Source organism: Sciurus vulgaris (assembly GCF_902686455.1).
Source record: "Sciurus vulgaris genome assembly, chromosome: 9".
NCBI lineage: Eukaryota > Metazoa > Chordata > Mammalia > Rodentia > Sciuridae > Sciurus > Sciurus vulgaris.
Window position 1 is genome coordinate 116,832,900 of NC_136469.1, and position 18,136 is coordinate 116,851,035.

Below are 18,136 nucleotides of genomic sequence, written 5' to 3' on the forward strand. Positions count from 1 at the left end.
CCAGATGGATAAAATTCAGGAAAATTCAAAGAATCTCAGGAACTGGGACAGACAGAAGAAGGTACATCCAGCACATAAAGTGAGCAAGAATCTGGATGATACATGTTGACCATATATGAAGTCAAGGAAAGAAATTAGATTTCTAAGCTGATGTCCGTGGTTTCATTTTTATCTTTCAAATGAGTAAAGCGGTGGATACCCCTCATGAGTTGCAATGAAGAACAGATGACAACTTATATAAAGCCCCTTCAAACACAAAAGCATTCCGTAAATGTTAACTACTGTTGATATCATTTAAAATACTGTTTGGAATTCCAGTTCTGACAAAAGCAGATACCTTCGACCCATAAGGGTAGTTTGTGGATGGTACAATTATTTTTAAAGCAGTTCAACAAATCAAGAGAGATACACAACACTGTTAGAATTTACATTACCTTCAGACCTCTTTCTTCCTTGTTACATCCTAGATATGCTTAATAAAGGTTTGCCCTATGAAAGACCTGTCAAGATTCAAGTTGCCTACTGGACTTTAGCATAATTCTTTCTAGAATATTCTAAACAGAATTTTTGTTTTCTGATTTTTAAAATTTTTATTTATTTATTTATTTTTGCTTATGGCATATTGATAGACATAGTCTTTTACCTTTCGACAAAAAAAAAAAAAAAAAAGATGAAAATTACTGGAAAGGCCTGGACACTATAAACATCTTCCTCCCAGGTCTTGCCACAGCTTAGGAAATGCCCACAAAAGCCATTCCTTTCAAGACATGACAGAGTTCTACTAGATATAGCTGTTAGCCAGAAAAAAAAAAGGGGGGGGAGCTTTTGTCAGCTGTGAAGACTGTACCTTTAATTGCTTCATCAATTTCCCTAGCATACATTCATTTATTCCTTAAATATTTCAATGAGGCATTACTGAACTCATCCTAGGAAAAGAGGTTACAGAGACTATGCTTCCAGCCCTGAAGATCAGCCCTGGGAAGAGACAGCAGAGTGCTATGTGGGGAGCGCTACCCCAGGAATCAGAACAACTGGGTTTCAAAGTGTGAATTTGACAATCTCCAGCAATTTCTCTTTGGGGAAAACCTCTCTGTGACTCAGGTTCTTCAGCCACTCACCTTGTCAGTAAATCACATAGCAGATTTCTGGTAGGTAACGATAATAAATGCCATTTATTATTATTGTTAATTACATAAATAAAAGTTGTAATAGACCTTATGTTAGTACATGTGACAGTTATGGATACATTGTGATATCTACAACCAAATTTCCCTAATTCTTGAGAACGTTAAGGGCTTCTCAAGAGGTGATAACAGTGCTAAGTGTGGAGTTGATGCTGTCACAAAGACATATGGGAAGAACCTCTGAGGTGGTCAAAATTGTAATAGGTAAGGAAAGTGAGATCTTACGTGGAACAGGACAAGAGATTAATTGGGGTAACATAGTATAAAAAGCTCATGGGGCTAAGATGTGGGTATTTGTGAAGGGCCAAGGTAATTGGCTTATTCTTTGATAATGGACATCAAGTGCCATTTGAGGAGCTTTAGCAGAATAGTGATAAAATCACTGATTTTTGAGAAAAACCACACTGATGGTTTGTGAGGAAGTTGACCAAAATAGAAAAGGGAGTGGCAATAGGCTTCTAAGCAAAGAAAATCATGATAAACTAGTAGGGCAATGTTGAGAAGAGTGGAGATGAAATGCAAGTGCAAACAAGATCTAAAAAGCAAAGTCCAAGAAACACTACATTATATCATAAAACAATAGCCCAGTGTCCCAGGGAGCCCTCTCCACAATTCCCTCTACCCCATTGTCCTTGCACCTCCCAGGCCCACCCACCATTCACTCTGCAACCAACTCCTGTGGGTCCCAAATCCCAAATCTCTCCCACTCCGATCTCTTCTTGCCACCCTTACTGCCACCATCTGACTCAGGTCCTCACCATGTCTTCCATGGACTCTACGAGCTCTCTCATTTACCATTGCTAAACTCATTTTTTTCTAATTTATTCTTTTGGCTGAGATAGTGATACTAAAAGCAAACTTGATCGCTCTTCTTGTTAAAATTTTCCAAGGACTTCTGGTTACCTATGGAATGAAAGATAAACTAGATATCCACATCATCATCCTCAATGGTAGCCGTTCCAAGAACACCAGGAGACGAGTGATTTAACTGTTTACTCGTACGATAAAGGTCTCTAGGTCAGAATGTCTGTCTCACACATGTGTTCTAGGTCATAAAATCAAACACATTCTCTGATGAACTTTGACAGAAGGCCATACTTACAACAACTGCAGTCATTTGGTTGACCTAAACACGGCATTCAAAGTCCTCCATAATCTTTTCAGAACTTATTTTCAGTATGACCTTACCAATCTTCACTCAAACCACACAGATATATTCATTATCCTTTCTTTGAACATATATCTTGCAATTTTATTCTTCAGTTTCTGCTCATGTTGCCCCTCCTGTTTCATGAAACACACAGTCTCTCTCTTCCTCTCTGGGTCTTACGCATCTCTAAATCCATCTTGCATCCCCAAGTCACCTCAGTCCACTGGAATTGCTCCCTTCTCACTTGCCATCTTGGCGGTTCTTTGACAATCATCAGTTCCTGTCTTTTGACATTGCTCTATTGTTGCATTTGGTTATTATTTATCTCTTGCATTGTTTTAGAACTTTTAAAGTATTTATGTTTTATTTCCTGAACTGAACTGTAATTTCCTTAAAAGCTAGGACTTTGACCTTTATTACCATTATATTTTTAAGCCCTACAAAATATCTCATATATATTAGGCCCTAATTAGTATTTGCTAATTAACATGCTGACTGATGTATCGGCAGGAAAAATAGAGTTCATAAGGTAGAAAATTGCTTGAATTAGTAAATGTCACTTTTTACTTTCAAAAGTTGAATTTAAAGAGTATAAATATAAAAACACTGTTTATCTTTTTAATTATTACATTTTTTCAGATAGGCAAGAATTTCCTTTGTAAAAGAATTATTGAAGCCAGTCACAGTGGTATATACTTGTAATCCCATGGATCGGGAGGTTAAAGGCACGAGGATAGCAAGTTCAAAGCCAGTCTTAGCAACTTACAAAGATCCTAAACAACTTAGCGAGACCCTGTCTCTAAATAAAATTTTAAAAAGGGTTGGGGATGTGTCTCAGTGGTTAAGTACCCCTGGGTTCAATCACTGGTGCAAAAAGAAAAGAAAAAAAGAATTATTGAAAGCTACATGACAACAAAGTATTCAATTCCTAATTTAGCTATTCTTTACTCAAAGGAGAGAAAAACTTCCCTTTAATGGACAATGGTTACAGGAGAAAAAAAGAGGAAGAGGGCTTAGAGGGGAGAGGAGAGGAAGGGAAGAAGGGAGGGACAGGGGGAGAGGAAGGAATAGGGGAGGAGAAGAGAAAGAATATTCTGATTAAATTGGTAGGCAAAGCACTTTCCAGAAAAGCACGCAGGATCCTGTTTCTGAATAAACTAGCTTCATTCATCTTTTTCCCGTGTCTCTTAGTGACATGGTCTTTCTCTGAAGCTTATTCTGATGGCTTACAGGCACGTAAGACTGGAAGGGTGAGTCATGTCAAGGAAGAGGCAAGAGAAGTCAGAATCAAGACATTAGAAAAAGAGAAGTTTTGAAAAACTTTTATAGTCCCCCCCCAAAAAAAAAAATTAATGTAATTCCTCTGCTAAGACTCTAGTGACTTTCTGTTATAATTGATAAAGAGTGGGACATGAAGCACCAGAGCCATGAAAGGAATTTCCTGTAATGTAGGAAGCTTGAAACTAAGTCACAGAAAACTTTTTTAAATTGCCATAAGTTCACGATTCCCACAAAAACAAAAGGAGCCACAAAATGAAACATCCCTGATTTCTTTCATGGGGTTTAAAAAATGCATATGCTTTTTCTGATCTGTTTACTTAATAGTAATCAGTAAGAAAATAAGTCTATTTTATTCTTGAATTCTAATATAACTTTGTAGAATTATTGCAACTTAAAAGCCTAAGTACAGCTAAAGAGCCTACTTTGTAAACATTTTTCATACCTCAGCATCATCTCATTCAGTCAAGAGGACTTTAGTATTACACACTGTTAGAAAAAATAAAGAAAGAAATCATTCCTAGCCAGGGAGGAAGACGGTAAAAAAAATCATGAGAAAGTGGTGATTCTGACAAACTGAATCTTGCACTAGCATCTGCACACTTCCTCTCTTTGACACAGCATGTTATTTAATGCAGTGAAAAATCTGAATGTTGGAGCAGTGTCAGGATTTACTAGAAATAACATGTCATGAGTTCAGTTATTTAAAAAAAAAAAGGAAGTTCAGCTAAGCAAAACCTGGATCAAGAAATGACTTACGTAAATCTGCAGTTTAGGGGTTCCTGGGAAACTCCAGCCTCAGAAAGGCGACAGCTGTCAGTTCTGAACCCCTTCCTTCCTTCAAAGCAAAACTGTCAAGCAGGTGGGAAGAGTAAAAGGCAGCCACAACCTGAGCTGACACAAATGTCACAGTTGCCTGTCTGGCCTGCTCAGAAGCACACACTCAAAACACTCTTCCCACTTCCTTCCACCTAAAAAAGTTTTGAAGGGGTTTTTATCTTTTTTTTTTTTTTTTTTTTTTTTTTTAACTTGCCTTGTTTCTGTCAAATTATAAATATACACACTACTAACTGAATTTTCTTGAACACTTCTGTAAGGAGAGACTGAGGAACAACTTAGAAAAGATATGAAGGCAAATTGTTCTCTGAAGCCATATATTTTCACATATAATGCTGATGTGAGCATTTCCAGAAGAGCATCTAGAATATGAAGTTTCACCAAGGCTCTCTCCATCCTTCACATCTCCTCACAGCACCACACGTGCACACGCACACGGGGGCCCCAGCACCAATCCAATCCATCGCAGAGCCTAGGTACCTCCAGTTTCCCTCCCTCTGCAAGAAGCTCTCCCAGCCGCATAGGCAGAAGGACTCCTGGTCGCTGGTCATCATCACTGGTGGGTCTTCCCTGGCCAAGCCACCTCAAGGCACACATCTCTAATTCTGCCCATCCCCTGATGCTAGCTTATTTTCTTCCTTGGTACTTCTCACTTTTCTCCACACTTTTGGTACTTAAAATGCAAGTTCTATTTATAAACTCATTCGTTCATTCAAAAAAAAAATTATTGCGCATCTAAAATATGCCAGACACCCCAGGATATGTTCTAAGACTGGGGATCTTGGAGCACATCCCCCATGGTTGTGTGGGACTGTACTCCAAGTGAAACTGGGAGTCATTGTAGGGTTTGGAGCAGAACAGAGGGGCCAGGGAAGGATAAGGTCATACATACAGCAACAGCACTGAGTATTGGGATCCTGGGATATAGTGTTTATTGAATGAATTAACACATGAATAAATGAAATATGGAAACTGAATGATAAAAGACACAGAGATCCTCACAAGCATGAAGTAAAAAACTAAAGTGACTTCACTTTGGGAATCAAACATAGTACATTAACATCACACCTTGTAATTATGTGTGTGCAAATGTATATGTATATATATGTGTGCATATACATATTTACTACCTTTGTGGATGCCATAGGATAATAAATTAAAGCTTAAAATCCCGGGAAAAAAATATATTACCAAATGACCTACAATAATATTTTAAGATGCTTGCTTCTCATGCTTCCTTGAAGTTTTAAACTTAAATATACAACATAACTCGAGCCTGTATTAACTTTGTAAACAATCTCATCAGCTCTCCAGGCCTTTACAGAGTTAGAGAGATTGCTTTGTTTGGGGGTGAAAGTTTATATACAAGATTTTTTTCAAGTTGGAACATTTAGGGAAAAAAAAGTGTTTGAATTGAATTTGCTCTAATTAATGTTTACCACTTTGATATCCTTTTCTATTTATGGAAAAGTTAAACAACAGAATTTATACTTCAAAAATTTTTACTAGTTTTCTTCTGTTATGAAGAACTTTTAGTTTTGACAAACACTTTCACTTAGTTTATGCTACATGTACAAATGTATGGATAATGCTGAGTTCATTTTTAGCAAGGTGCTATCATAAGGCTGGCTCTATTTCCTAAAAAATAGTGCATTCTAATACTGCTTAGCCAAGGTGGGGGTTTTCAATCCTGAACTTTGTAGAAGTCTGTCCTCACAAAAATAAAGGTCATGGTTTCAATTCCTGTTTGGGTATGCTAGTTATAAAACAGGGGGACAAAAGTTTCCACAGCCACAGATTCTTTCTCAACCCTGATAAATTTTTTGTGAACACTCTGGGCACAAAAGGGCTGAAGGAGTGAATCTGGAAAGCCCGGTGCAAACCCATTTGGGAGAAAAGAAAAGTACAGATGGCATATCAGCAGTGAATTCATCTATGAGAAGTAGCAGATGTTGAAAACGTGCTATTTTTAAATGTGCCAATGTAGTTTCAAGACTATCAACTTCAAGGTTGGATAATTCGAAGATTTGCAGAAATTAGCTCATTCATCTAATCATTCACAAATATTCATCAGGTATGCGCTATGCAAAGTGGAGCAAGATGGGGTGTGTATCTTCACTGTCCATGCACGCCTGCTCAATGGGGGAGGTGACACCTTGAAAGAAAGAAGCTTTGCTCTGGGTGAGAACAAGATATGAAGGCAAATTGTTCTCTGAAGCCATATATTTTAATGTTTAAGCATTGATATACATCAAATATAAAATGGTATACATAGTATGTTTTTGGTATTAAAATTTCATGGGGAGAGGTGATTAGGGAATACAAAGTCTAAGAAGACTCCCAAGGAGGGCAATAATAAAAGGTTGAGAAACTCTAGCCCATTAGGAAGGAAATAAACATGCAATTATCATGAAACATGGTAATTGAAATGACAGAGAAATTAGAGATGGTGTGGCTATATGTACCAGCAATACCTAAGCTGGTACAAGAGGGGAAATCCCAGGAAAGGTCACACTTAAGAAGAGATGTAAGGGAGGGCCAGTAGGAATTACCAAGGCAAGCAGATGGAGAGTGGTGTGCTGGTCTCAAAGCAGAGCAAAGACTAGTGAAAATTCCTTGACACGTCACTCACAAAGACTTCCATTGAAGAAAATCTATATAAACCCCTAAATTGTCTAGCTTGGCTAATTCAGTTAATTTGTTTTAGCTTGGCTAATTCATGAAGTCAGATAAGCCACAGAGAAAACACAGAGAACTGAAAGCTGAATTGGTGTCACAGTTTTGGTCTTTGAGCCAGTCCTCTTTTGCAGTGGGGCCTTTCTTTCCACTGTCTGTCATTATCACAGTAAGTCCCTGAACACTGTCTGCCAGAGAATCCCAGTCCACCACCCCAGTCTTATCTCTCTCTACACATCCCATGGAAGTAGAACATAGGCCTTTCTGGAAGAAACGAACCCAGCGGAGATGCCTACGGAGCAGCCCTGAGATACTTCACTCCAAATCTTTATGTTATTCCAGTGAACTCCTTAGGCTGCCAGCTTAATGGTTTATACGATTATGTTCCAAATCACTGACAGAAATAATTGGAATAGTCCTTTCAATGACTATTTCTTAAATGTTTAGAATCTAATGGAAGCTATCGACATGCCTCCCACCTTAATTCACCCAGCCACGATCTTTCAGAGTGCCTACTGAGCCCACCCAAAGCTCAAATCACTGATGGAGAGAGAGACCTCAGAGAAAGAGAGACCAGGGCCTTCACTCATGGACTTTGTTTTCTCAAGGAGCAAAAGCAGATAGAAAATACATGAACAAATTATTAATCTAATCAATCCAATTAAGAATCAGTTTTAGGAAATAAATCTAAAGAGGTTGACAGGTTAAAGAGTGACTTTAGATAAGGAAACAGAATAAAGATAACAACATGTGAGCTAAAATCAGAATGATAACGAGCTACAGAAGAGAATTCAAAATCCTCTCTTCGAGCCAGTTTGAAATGATAAATATTTGAGACGATGGATATGCTAATTAACCTACAACCCACAAAATACATATGCTTTTATGCTGAGAAGTGAAGCCAAAGTTTTACACACGCTAAGAATATTCTCAACTACTAAACTACGTACCCAACCCAATATGTACAATTACTATGTGTCAACTAAAAATAAAAACAAAATAAATAAACACATCATCTATAAAAAATCTAAAGAAAGAGAATGGACTAGCATTGTGACTGTCAGAGTAAATAGTGCCCTACATGTAAATGAAAACTCATGGCAACAAAACTTATAATGGGTATATACGCTTACATGGCTATACTATTGTGAAAATATGATTTTCAGCACCCATGGTCCAATCAACTCTGCCATCCTAAACATAGGCCTCCCAGGAACCCCATGATCTCTCTCAAACCAGCAAGTAAGGAGTTAATGTTTCTAGAAGCCTGCTTCTTCAATTGGTTTCAAACTGGTTGATCAGTGTCCATGTCATATCATTTGTTAAATATTTCTAACATCATCTCCAAACCAAAGCATGGTATACTGTATTGTCATATAACTTCAAGGATGAATCTAGAATCCCTAAACTCTGTCCTGTAACCTTGACTGGGATACTAGTTTCATCTGCTAAGGAGGCAACAATGTAATGTTGCTAAACCCAGGTGAAGCAGATTTCCTGGGTTTGGATGGTAGCTCTGCCACTAAGGTAGCTACAGGGCCCTGGAAAAGTTGCCTAAAATTTCTCTACCTCAGTTTCTTATGAAATGAGAACAATGATAATGCCTCGCAGGGTTTTTTTTAAGGATATAATGATACAATGCATGCAAAGCACTTGGGAGACCTTTGGCATATTTGAAATTATAATGGTTTTCACATGAACTATGAATTTCTGCTAAGCCCTACCTACCACCCCAATCGAATGCATTCCAACCTTTCACCCTGACTTACTTTTTTTCCCATTGTTTCTACCAATTTGCAAAGTTCAGATAAAATGCCATAATCACCACAAAGCTTTCAGCTCCCAGAGCAGTCATTTCTACCTCTGAACAACAGCTAGTGCATTGCTTACGCCATTAGTCTAATGAGGAACTATTATGTAAGTCCATATACATATTTTGCATGCTCAGCTGGATTACAAATTAACATCGAAAAGAAATAGAATTTGAGTCACATAAAAAGATAAATAAGTCAAATCAATTTTAATAACACATATAACTTGATATAACAAAATAAAATAATATAAATTTTATCATGTAATCAATAGAAACTAATTTTTAAATGAGGGGTTTTTTTTTCCTGGTGCCCATAGTCTGAGATTTGGTGTTTTTCTTACTCCTAGAGCACATCACACTTCAGACTAACCATATTTCAAGTGTTTGATGATAAACCACATGTAGCTAATGGCTACCTTTGAGACAACCAGCTTTAGGCCATGTATTACCTCCCATAGCTCTGTATTTATCACAATGTCTACTCTAGTATGTTTCTTATTTTGGAAGCTCAATTAATATTAATTAATTAATTACTTGTTTTACTGGTTCATTTACAAGTAGTAGTAAATCAATCCAATCTATGGAAAACATACTTCAGCTATTTATGATGCAAAAAGTAAAAACTGGAAGAACAGTTTTCTTTAAAGAATAAAAAATTTTATTCTTCATAGGGAGTAGTAAAATGAATTTTTCAGTTATATTTCCCATTAAGTATATAGTGTAGATGTACTAAGTCATAAATACATTGTATAGCAATAAATAAAATGCATTTATCTGTATGTTGGATATTTGAATAAATTAATATATTTAATTGTGTTTGATGTGTTTGGACAAATAATTTAATCCCACTTTCGATAAGAGTAACAATATCACATAGGAGTAATTAACTCACAAAATAAACATACAGGATTTAGTAAGGCTCAGTGAAAATATTTTGATTCTGTTTTCACAATCAGTGTAATTTTTCCTTAAAGTAGTAACACTCCAAAATGTATTCAATGTTTTCATAAATCCTGGCTAGTCAGATGTAGATGTACAGAAAATGAATGACATTGTTTCCATAGTCATTAACAACATATTGTGAGAAACAGATCAATTTGAATTGCTCTTGTTAGTAAAACTGATAAGAAAAACAGTAGAAATTCTAGTATGTATTCTACTGCTCTAAAATTGGGCCTACCTATTCCTTCTGTTTGAGATTTATTCCTACTTTTCTTTCAAACTTGTTTATTCATTTGCCTGCAGAACTGACTGTGGTAGGGAATTAAAAAGAATTAACAAAATATGGTATCTAGGAAAGTACAATAACTCACCTTTGGCAATTTCAATGGTAATTTGCAAATTGGCAACTCATAATGATTTTCATTAAGTGAGAATGATTGGTCCAGGTTGGGAACTATCTTTTCCTTAGGTACTTTATAAACGACAATGGTGCCCTTATAATGGGGGCAGCTATAGTTTCCAAATTCATCCACCTCTTTGATTTGGAGTTCCAGCCTGGGTTTTCTTTGCAAGTGAAAAATAAGTTTGTATTCTTTTCCATAATCTTTCCCATTGCCTAAATGGAAGTAAAATGCATTTGTTACCATTAAGATATATCACTTTGTCTTAATTTTTAAAACCCAAATAATCATCCGATTTTTATGTATAATTAATGTTTTTGTGTGTATTATTGCACCTTGTCAAAGCATAACTTGGAAAAGCAGTGACAGGTTAAGAATATACTACTAGAAGAATGTTTCATTTGTTAGTGGTCCAGGTGTTCTCTGGCTGTTTCTAGATTTAATAATCTTTTCTTTTTTTCCATTTTGCAATAGCAAGAAACTATTGAAAATATTCAGTTCTTTCAATATTTAGAAAATTAACTTCAGCCTCAAGAATTACTTTTGTCCTTTATCCTATTCATGCCATGTTGTACATTATCATTGCCTCATAATAGACTTTCTAATACTGCACTCTCCTATAACATGTGACTATTCAAGTTAAAAGGAATATTAAAGTAAAAGAAAATTTAAAATTCAACTCCTCAGTCACTCTAATCACATTTTAAATGCTCAGTAGCCACACAAGTCTAAATGGGTACCCCACTGAACAGCACAGATATAAAATGTCTACACTTGCAGAAATGGACAGTGCTATTCTAGAACTTCTAAGTAGAACAATTTTTGGACTTGTGTTGAAAAATTTGTAAGAAATTTGTTAAAAAAAAATGTGGTGGATTCTCCTAAAGCAATAACCTATATAAGATTTCTCAACTCCTCCATAAAAACACTGACATTTTTATGAACATAACATTTCACTTGCGGGAGTTTTACCATGACCATTTGGATATTTTACACCGGTATGGCAATAGCAAAAGGACATTGTTATTTCCCAAGGAAACTGCACTACCTTTCGAAAAATGTTATCGGAAGCTATAATGTGGCAGAAAAGAGAGCATGTTTGGAACATAAAGATCTTGAGTCAAGTCCAGCCACCACCAGTGGCTGTCGAGTTCTTTTATGCCTCTGATTTTTTTGGTGTCTTAATTGTCTTTTCTTTAAAATAGGACAAATAAACTTACCTTGTAGGATAATTCTGGAAGTGAAATGAGAAAAAAAAATACATATGTAGGATTGTCAACGGGCTAAGAGCTGAATAAACGGTAGCAATGATAGCAAATGGTAAGAAGCAGGATTTTTCTCTTATCTTCATATGAATGCTAAAAAAATAAACCCTTACATTTTTTTTAAAGAAATGTCAAGATGAAGCTTTAATATCTAGGTTGGAACTTCTGTTGTTGTCCATCACAAAGTTGATTGCCCGAGCTCTCACAGAAGACCTTTCTTTCATTTTGCTCAATGAAAGAAGAATTCAGTGAGAGAGGTAGAAGACACCTCTGTGCTCCCTGCTGTAACTGCTGGATGACATTTTGGTGAATTTCTAAAGCACAATTAAATTTAGAACCAGAATACCTGTAGGTTAAGGACAGCAAAGGAGCAGATAGCTTTGCCCAAGTCTGTATTTGAGAAGCAAACTGACTATGTAAACAAAACAGATTTCTAAAAAAGGAATGACCAACGAGAGTTGTTTCTTTAAGGAATTTCACTTTGTTTTTTTTAAAGAAGATAAATTATCTTGATGATTAAAATATGATCTAAATTGTAAATTAGGCAAATGAAAGTTTGCCGATCACTCAAGTAACAGCTGGTTGACTTCTGTTTCCTACCACTCACGTACTATCAAGAGAAATATTACTACTTTGATCCTAATAAAATCTTGCTTGGTTGGTTTTTCCTTCCTTCCTTTAAAAGACATTATCTTCCTTGCCAGGTGCACAATTATTTATAAAGAGCTATTTATATACAGAATATAAGAACTGAAGATGGGTCATAGATACATTGTTTCAATTCAGATCTAAAACTTATATACCCTTAATCATCAGTTTTAAAAAATAAGATCAGTACTGCATCTCTAAAAGTCATATTTACATATGTAATAGGGATGAAATTATTATATTTACTAGCAATAAATAGAATAGTATTAGTAGGCATCATGGAAATTTTTTAAAGTTGAAATTTCATTGTTGCTAAGACATAATAGTGCAAAAAAAGGACAAATAGTATGAAGAAATTTCACTATTCCATTTTTTTCTTCCTTAACCAACATATTTAAAGAAAAAGTGAGATGTATTTGTTGCATAACCAAAGTGTGAAATCAATTACTAGCTGATTTTTTGAGAATCTTTTTCTCCTTTTCAACATATAAGGTACTTAGTACTTAGTAGGGCCTTGAAGTACCAGCCAGTCAATAAGTACTTGTCATTTTAAGCAAACCAAAATTAACTTCTATTTTGCATGACTTAGATGTTTCTTGTGGCAATATATTTTCTTCTTAATAAAGGAAATTGAATATCTTTCACTGATGTCAGAGAAAGTCGCAAACATAGAAATACATGCTTTCACTTAGAAAAGTCAGATGCAGTAACAAAAGGGCTAGCAATATGGAGAACCAAAAAAATTTTTTTTAAAAATCTCACAGCAAGCCCTAGCTCAGGCTATTCCCATAATTCTAACCCATTCTCTATCACCTCCACCTCTCAGCTTCCACCATCCCTTGCTGAGTTTACTGCAGTGGTTCAGTAACTGACCTCTTTGCAACTATCCTTACCTTACACAGTCACCATCTCACTCAAATCATGCTGCTCCTTTGTTGAAAAGGATCTCCTAGGTAGATCCCCACTTCACTTAGTATAAAAGGCGAAGTCCTTTCCGGGCCTTCAGAGCACTGTCAGTCCTCACCTTACTTCCTGCAACCTCTCCTCACTCCCTCTGACCCAGCCATGCCAGGCCCTGATGGGCTTCAAACACACGAGGCACATTTCTGCTTCAGTTCACCCGCAGTTAACATCCTTGTGCCTGGGACAAACTCTTGGGTAAATGTCACTTCCTCAAAAGGTCTTCCCTGATGACTCTGAACTTGCAACACTGCCTCTCCTCCAGAACTCCCTTTATTCTTTGCCTAATTTATTCTTCTGGAACACACTTCCAGCCTATGCTAAGCAGTACTTATTCATTTACTTACTTATTCTCTATCTCTCCCCATTAGACTAGAATATATATACAGGCAGAGAATACTTGGTAAGTAAGTAAAAAGATGATTATCTAAGCATCCTACACATCTAGGAAAACCATTTTCCTAGCCTAAAAGGTATTTAGGGCAACTTTAAGACACACAGACCTCCATAGGCATTCCCAGATATTAGGGGTGGTGCTAAGGTGTCATTACATAAAATCTTGCAAAAGCACTTCCCGGAACTTTCTGGGTTTTCTTTGCACTTGGAGCTTGCGTACAATGCAACAAAAAGTCTAAGAGTTGAACTAACTGCTCCAATCCGGGAATGAAAGTAGGCTGTGTCTCTGGAATGACAAAGACCAATACCAAGGCTAAGGGAAGCATCTATCTTCTATCCTTGAAGAATAGAAATGAACCTTACTCAAAACATTTATCTGCATTATATATAAGAGAATAGAGAAATATAGGCATTTCTCAAAGAGTAGTCACCTAAATTTGTTAACTAATGTTTTGAATACTTTAAACCATTCTCAGCACTGTAACATCAAATCTGTCCACAAACTTTTGTCTTTATTTCTTCCAACACATACTCACTGAGGCCTTTTCTGGCTGCCAGGCACTATCCTAGGTGCTGGGGACTTAATGGTGTGCACCAGCAGAACAGTCCCTCTGCTCATAGGACTGCAATAGGAGGAAATGGCATTGGCCCAACAATTAAAAGAGTAAATAGAAAATTGCATTTGTGACAAGGGACATAAAAGAAAAAGTGAAGGTTTGCAGAAGTAAAATAAGGCTCTGAAAACAATAAGGACTGATATAATCAGGAAGAATGGGGAGACATCTTTAACATGACCATTGAGGTGACAAGGAATTGGGGGTGAAGGAAGTGGGAGTAGGCTGGGAGGTGAACCCTCCTGGTGAAGAAGAACCTCTGGCTTCATCACTTTGAGATTCCCAGACTATTCCAGGCTCTGATGGAAGGATAGATATGAATTCTTTACTGAGGGTCTTATTCCTTTTAGGCAGAGAAAAATTAGTAAGGTTTCAAGTCTAAACATGATTTCTAAGAAAAGAAAAGTAGAAAAGATCTTGGCATCCTGCCTGACTCACTTTGAGTGAAGATAAGCTCCTTGCCTTCGCTTATGTGCAAGAATTGTACATGGGCCTGCTGACTTCACACACTCTTAATTTAGCATGTGTCCCAGTCTCCATCATAGACAATAGGACACTCAGTTCCCCTGCCTGTGAGAACAACAGTAACCCCTCCTGTTTAGAACAGCATATAAACACAGCTGCTGTCCCAAGTATTACAGGAAAATCATTTGCATCATTACTTGGGTGGGGCACTTCTGTTTTTTGACCATCTTTCATTAGAGAGGTCTCCCTGGGTGGATACTGTGGTTTCTGCTCTGAAATCTGAGTAGGAAGGTTCTTTTCCACACTTCCTTTCTCCACCGCCTCTTCTTTCTTTTCCCCTTCTTTGACATCCTTGACATTCATGCACTAAGTCTTATCAAAGCCTCAGAGATAAGTCCCAGGCGTACAGGCAAGTGTCCTACCATTGAGCTACATCCCTAGCTCATTTTTTTTTAAAGCAACAAAGACTCATTGGGGACTAAAGTCATTTCCTGAATTAGAGAGAAAATTCATTCTCTATGTAATTATTGAAAGCTGTTGATATACCAGGCACCATGTACCAGATTCAGAAGATGTAAGGTGAGACAGAAATGGTCATTGCCTCATGATATTCTGTTTCAGCAAAGAACACAACATTGGTATATAAACAAAATCTAAACCTGTAAATAACAAATTTCAAATTATGGTAAGATTGATAATGGGAACAAAAAATAACACTATAGGGGCTGGGGTTGTAGCTCAGTGGTAGAGCGCTTGCCTAGCATGGGTGAGGCACTGGGTTCAATCCTTAGCAACACATAAAAATAAATAAATAAATAAATAAATAAATAAATAAATAAATAAAATAAAGGCATTGTGTCCATTTACAACTAAAAAATTTTTTAAAAATAACACTATAAATATGGAGATGGGAGGTTAGCAGGTTGTATCATCTGAGGTTTTTAAACTATTTTGTGTGCAGATCCTTTTGGAGTGTAATGAAACCTATAGATTCCTTCTGAGAGTTATCTTTTAAATAAATAAAATAAAATATATGGAACAACCAATAAGGTAATTACACTGGAATATAGTTCTATCTGCACATTTCTTGATAGTTCACTCACTCCAAACTTAATTCTTTGTAGGACATGTTACAAAGCTTATTGTAGTTACAGTACAGAGTAATGATAAGGTTTTAGTGAGGGATGATGGTGCATGGCAGAGGCTCATGAGGCTGAGGCAGGAGGATTGTCAAGTTCAAAGCCAGCCTCAGCAACTTAGCAAGACCCTAAGCAACTTAGTGAGACTCTGTTTTAAAATAAAAAATAAAAAGGGCTTGGGGATGTGGTTCAGAGGTTGAGTGTCACTGGGTTCAATACCTGCTAACCACTACTACTACTACTACTACTACTACTAATAATAATAATAATAATAATAATGTTTTAATCAGAGGAATAATATACACAGATGCTACTGGACTTATGATGGGGCTATTTCCCTATAAAGACATCATCAGTTTAAATATCTTAAGTCAAAAATGCATTGAATACACTTAACCTACCAAACACCATGGCTTAGGGACAGTGCATCACAGAGTATGATGATCCAGTGACCAGTGGTAGTTGCAGCTCACTGCCCAGCACCAGGAGAGAGTGTCACAGGACATATCACTATCCCAGGAGAAGATCAACACTCAAAACTCAGAGTTCAGTTTCAACTGAATGCATATGGCTTTTGTACCACCTTAAAGGCTAAAATTTTGAGTCAGACTATCATAAGTCAGAGACCATCTGTCATATAATTTGTTTGTTAACAGATCACAGTTACTGTATGGAAACAAATGACATGTGGCAAGAGTTAAGAAGCGGGTATGTAGGCAGCTACTACATTATTGCAGGAAAGAGAAGACCCTGCCTTGGGACTGGGAGACTCATGGTGGAGAAGACCCTTTCTAAAAGAATGTCACTCAGAATTTAGCTCTAAATAAGAGGCATCCTCTGAGGAGAGAGGAGACTGGAAAGACTGGAACTCTTCCTACAAGTTCCCTCAGTTTTCTGAAGGTTTCCTTGGTGATTCCAGTTTAGGGAACTCTTTCTGAAGTTTGTGGCTTGAAGCTGACACAAGGAGAATTCTGTGTACTTACTTGAACCAAATATGTTTCCGGTAAACCTTAAAAGCAGTTGTTCTCCTTCTCTTACTTGGAAATGGCGATATGACTCTGGAAGTCCTCTGAACCCTTCTAAGAGTAAGTTCTTAAGTGTCTGGTTTAAATCTTTAGAAGGTACCAGTAAAATAACCACTCTGTGTGGATTGTCCTTCTTCTGTGACAGAACTACGCAAGCAGAGGTGCTGAGCAAGGCTTCCTCCAAAGACTTCACAAAAGAAACCAAATGGTTTTTGTCCACAGTGGAAGAGAGGTGAAGCACAATGAACCTGCACAGAAGAGAGACAAGACCACAGAGGGAAACGCAGCCTCACCAACATCACCAATACCTAGAAATAGATCAATACCTAAAAAGATATCCTTTATCATCCAAATTTTCCTTAAAAGCAGGTGTTCTGATGACAGTCCTGTTAGTCATGAGTGACTTTAGTGAAACCCTTGGCAGTCAAGACATCACCTCAGATCTAACTAAATTCTAAAACATGATCTTAAACAAAGAAATCATACAGTCTCAGCTCAGCTCTAAAAATGACATCATACCTTAAGTTATAGAGTAATGTGTTACATAATGTTTCAATTGATGGTAATCATATACATGACTGTGATCCCAAAAGATAATAATGGACCTAAAAAATTTTATCACCTAGTGATATCACAGACATCTTAACATTATAGTGCAACACATTAATTTATGTGTTCGTGGTGATGCTGGTGTAGACAAACCTACCACACTGCCAGTCATATGAAAGTATGGTGCATATGATATGTGAATTGTACATAATACTTGACAATGATGATAAATGAGCATGTCACTGGTTTATATATTTATTATAATGCACTTTCTATTAGGAATGATTTTATTCTATTTATATAAAAGAAGTTAACAATAAGCCAGCTTCAGGCAGGTCCCTTAGGGGGTATTCAAGAAGGCATTGTCTTATAGGAGATTATAGCTCCATATGAGTTAATGCCCCCAAAGAGCTTCCAGTGGGACACAATGCCGAGTTGGAAGTCAGATACTGTTGATCCTGACTCTGTGTATATTAAGGACAATATGTGTGTTTGCATTTTAGTTGTTAACAAAAGTTTTTAAAAGGTTAAAAAACAGTTTTAATTCAATTTTTTTCAAATGGAAAAAGCTTTAAAGATATGACAAAAGAAAATATTTTTGTAAGTTGTACACTGTGTTTGTGCTTTCAGTGTTATTACAAAAGAGTTGAAAGTAGAAAAAATGTAAAAGTTTATAAAGTAAAAAGTTATAGTAAGCAAATCAATGTATTAGTGAAGTTGTTTTTGTAAATTTAGTGCAGCCTAAGTGTAAAGTGTATATAAATCCAACAGCATGTACAGTAATGTCCCCAGCT

At 36.6% G+C, this 18,136-nt stretch overlaps 1 protein-coding gene across 1 annotated transcript in view; it reads right to left on the minus strand.

The window, feature by feature from the left end:
* DTHD1 (death domain containing 1) overlaps nt 1-18,136 on the minus strand; it is a 72,418-nt gene that overhangs the window by 14,550 nt on the left and 39,732 nt on the right. Inside the window, 2 exon segments of the mRNA XM_079152806.1 lie at nt 10,252-10,496; nt 16,752-17,041. Of these exon segments, the coding sequence (XP_079008932.1) occupies nt 10,252-10,496; nt 16,752-17,041 (535 nt within the window).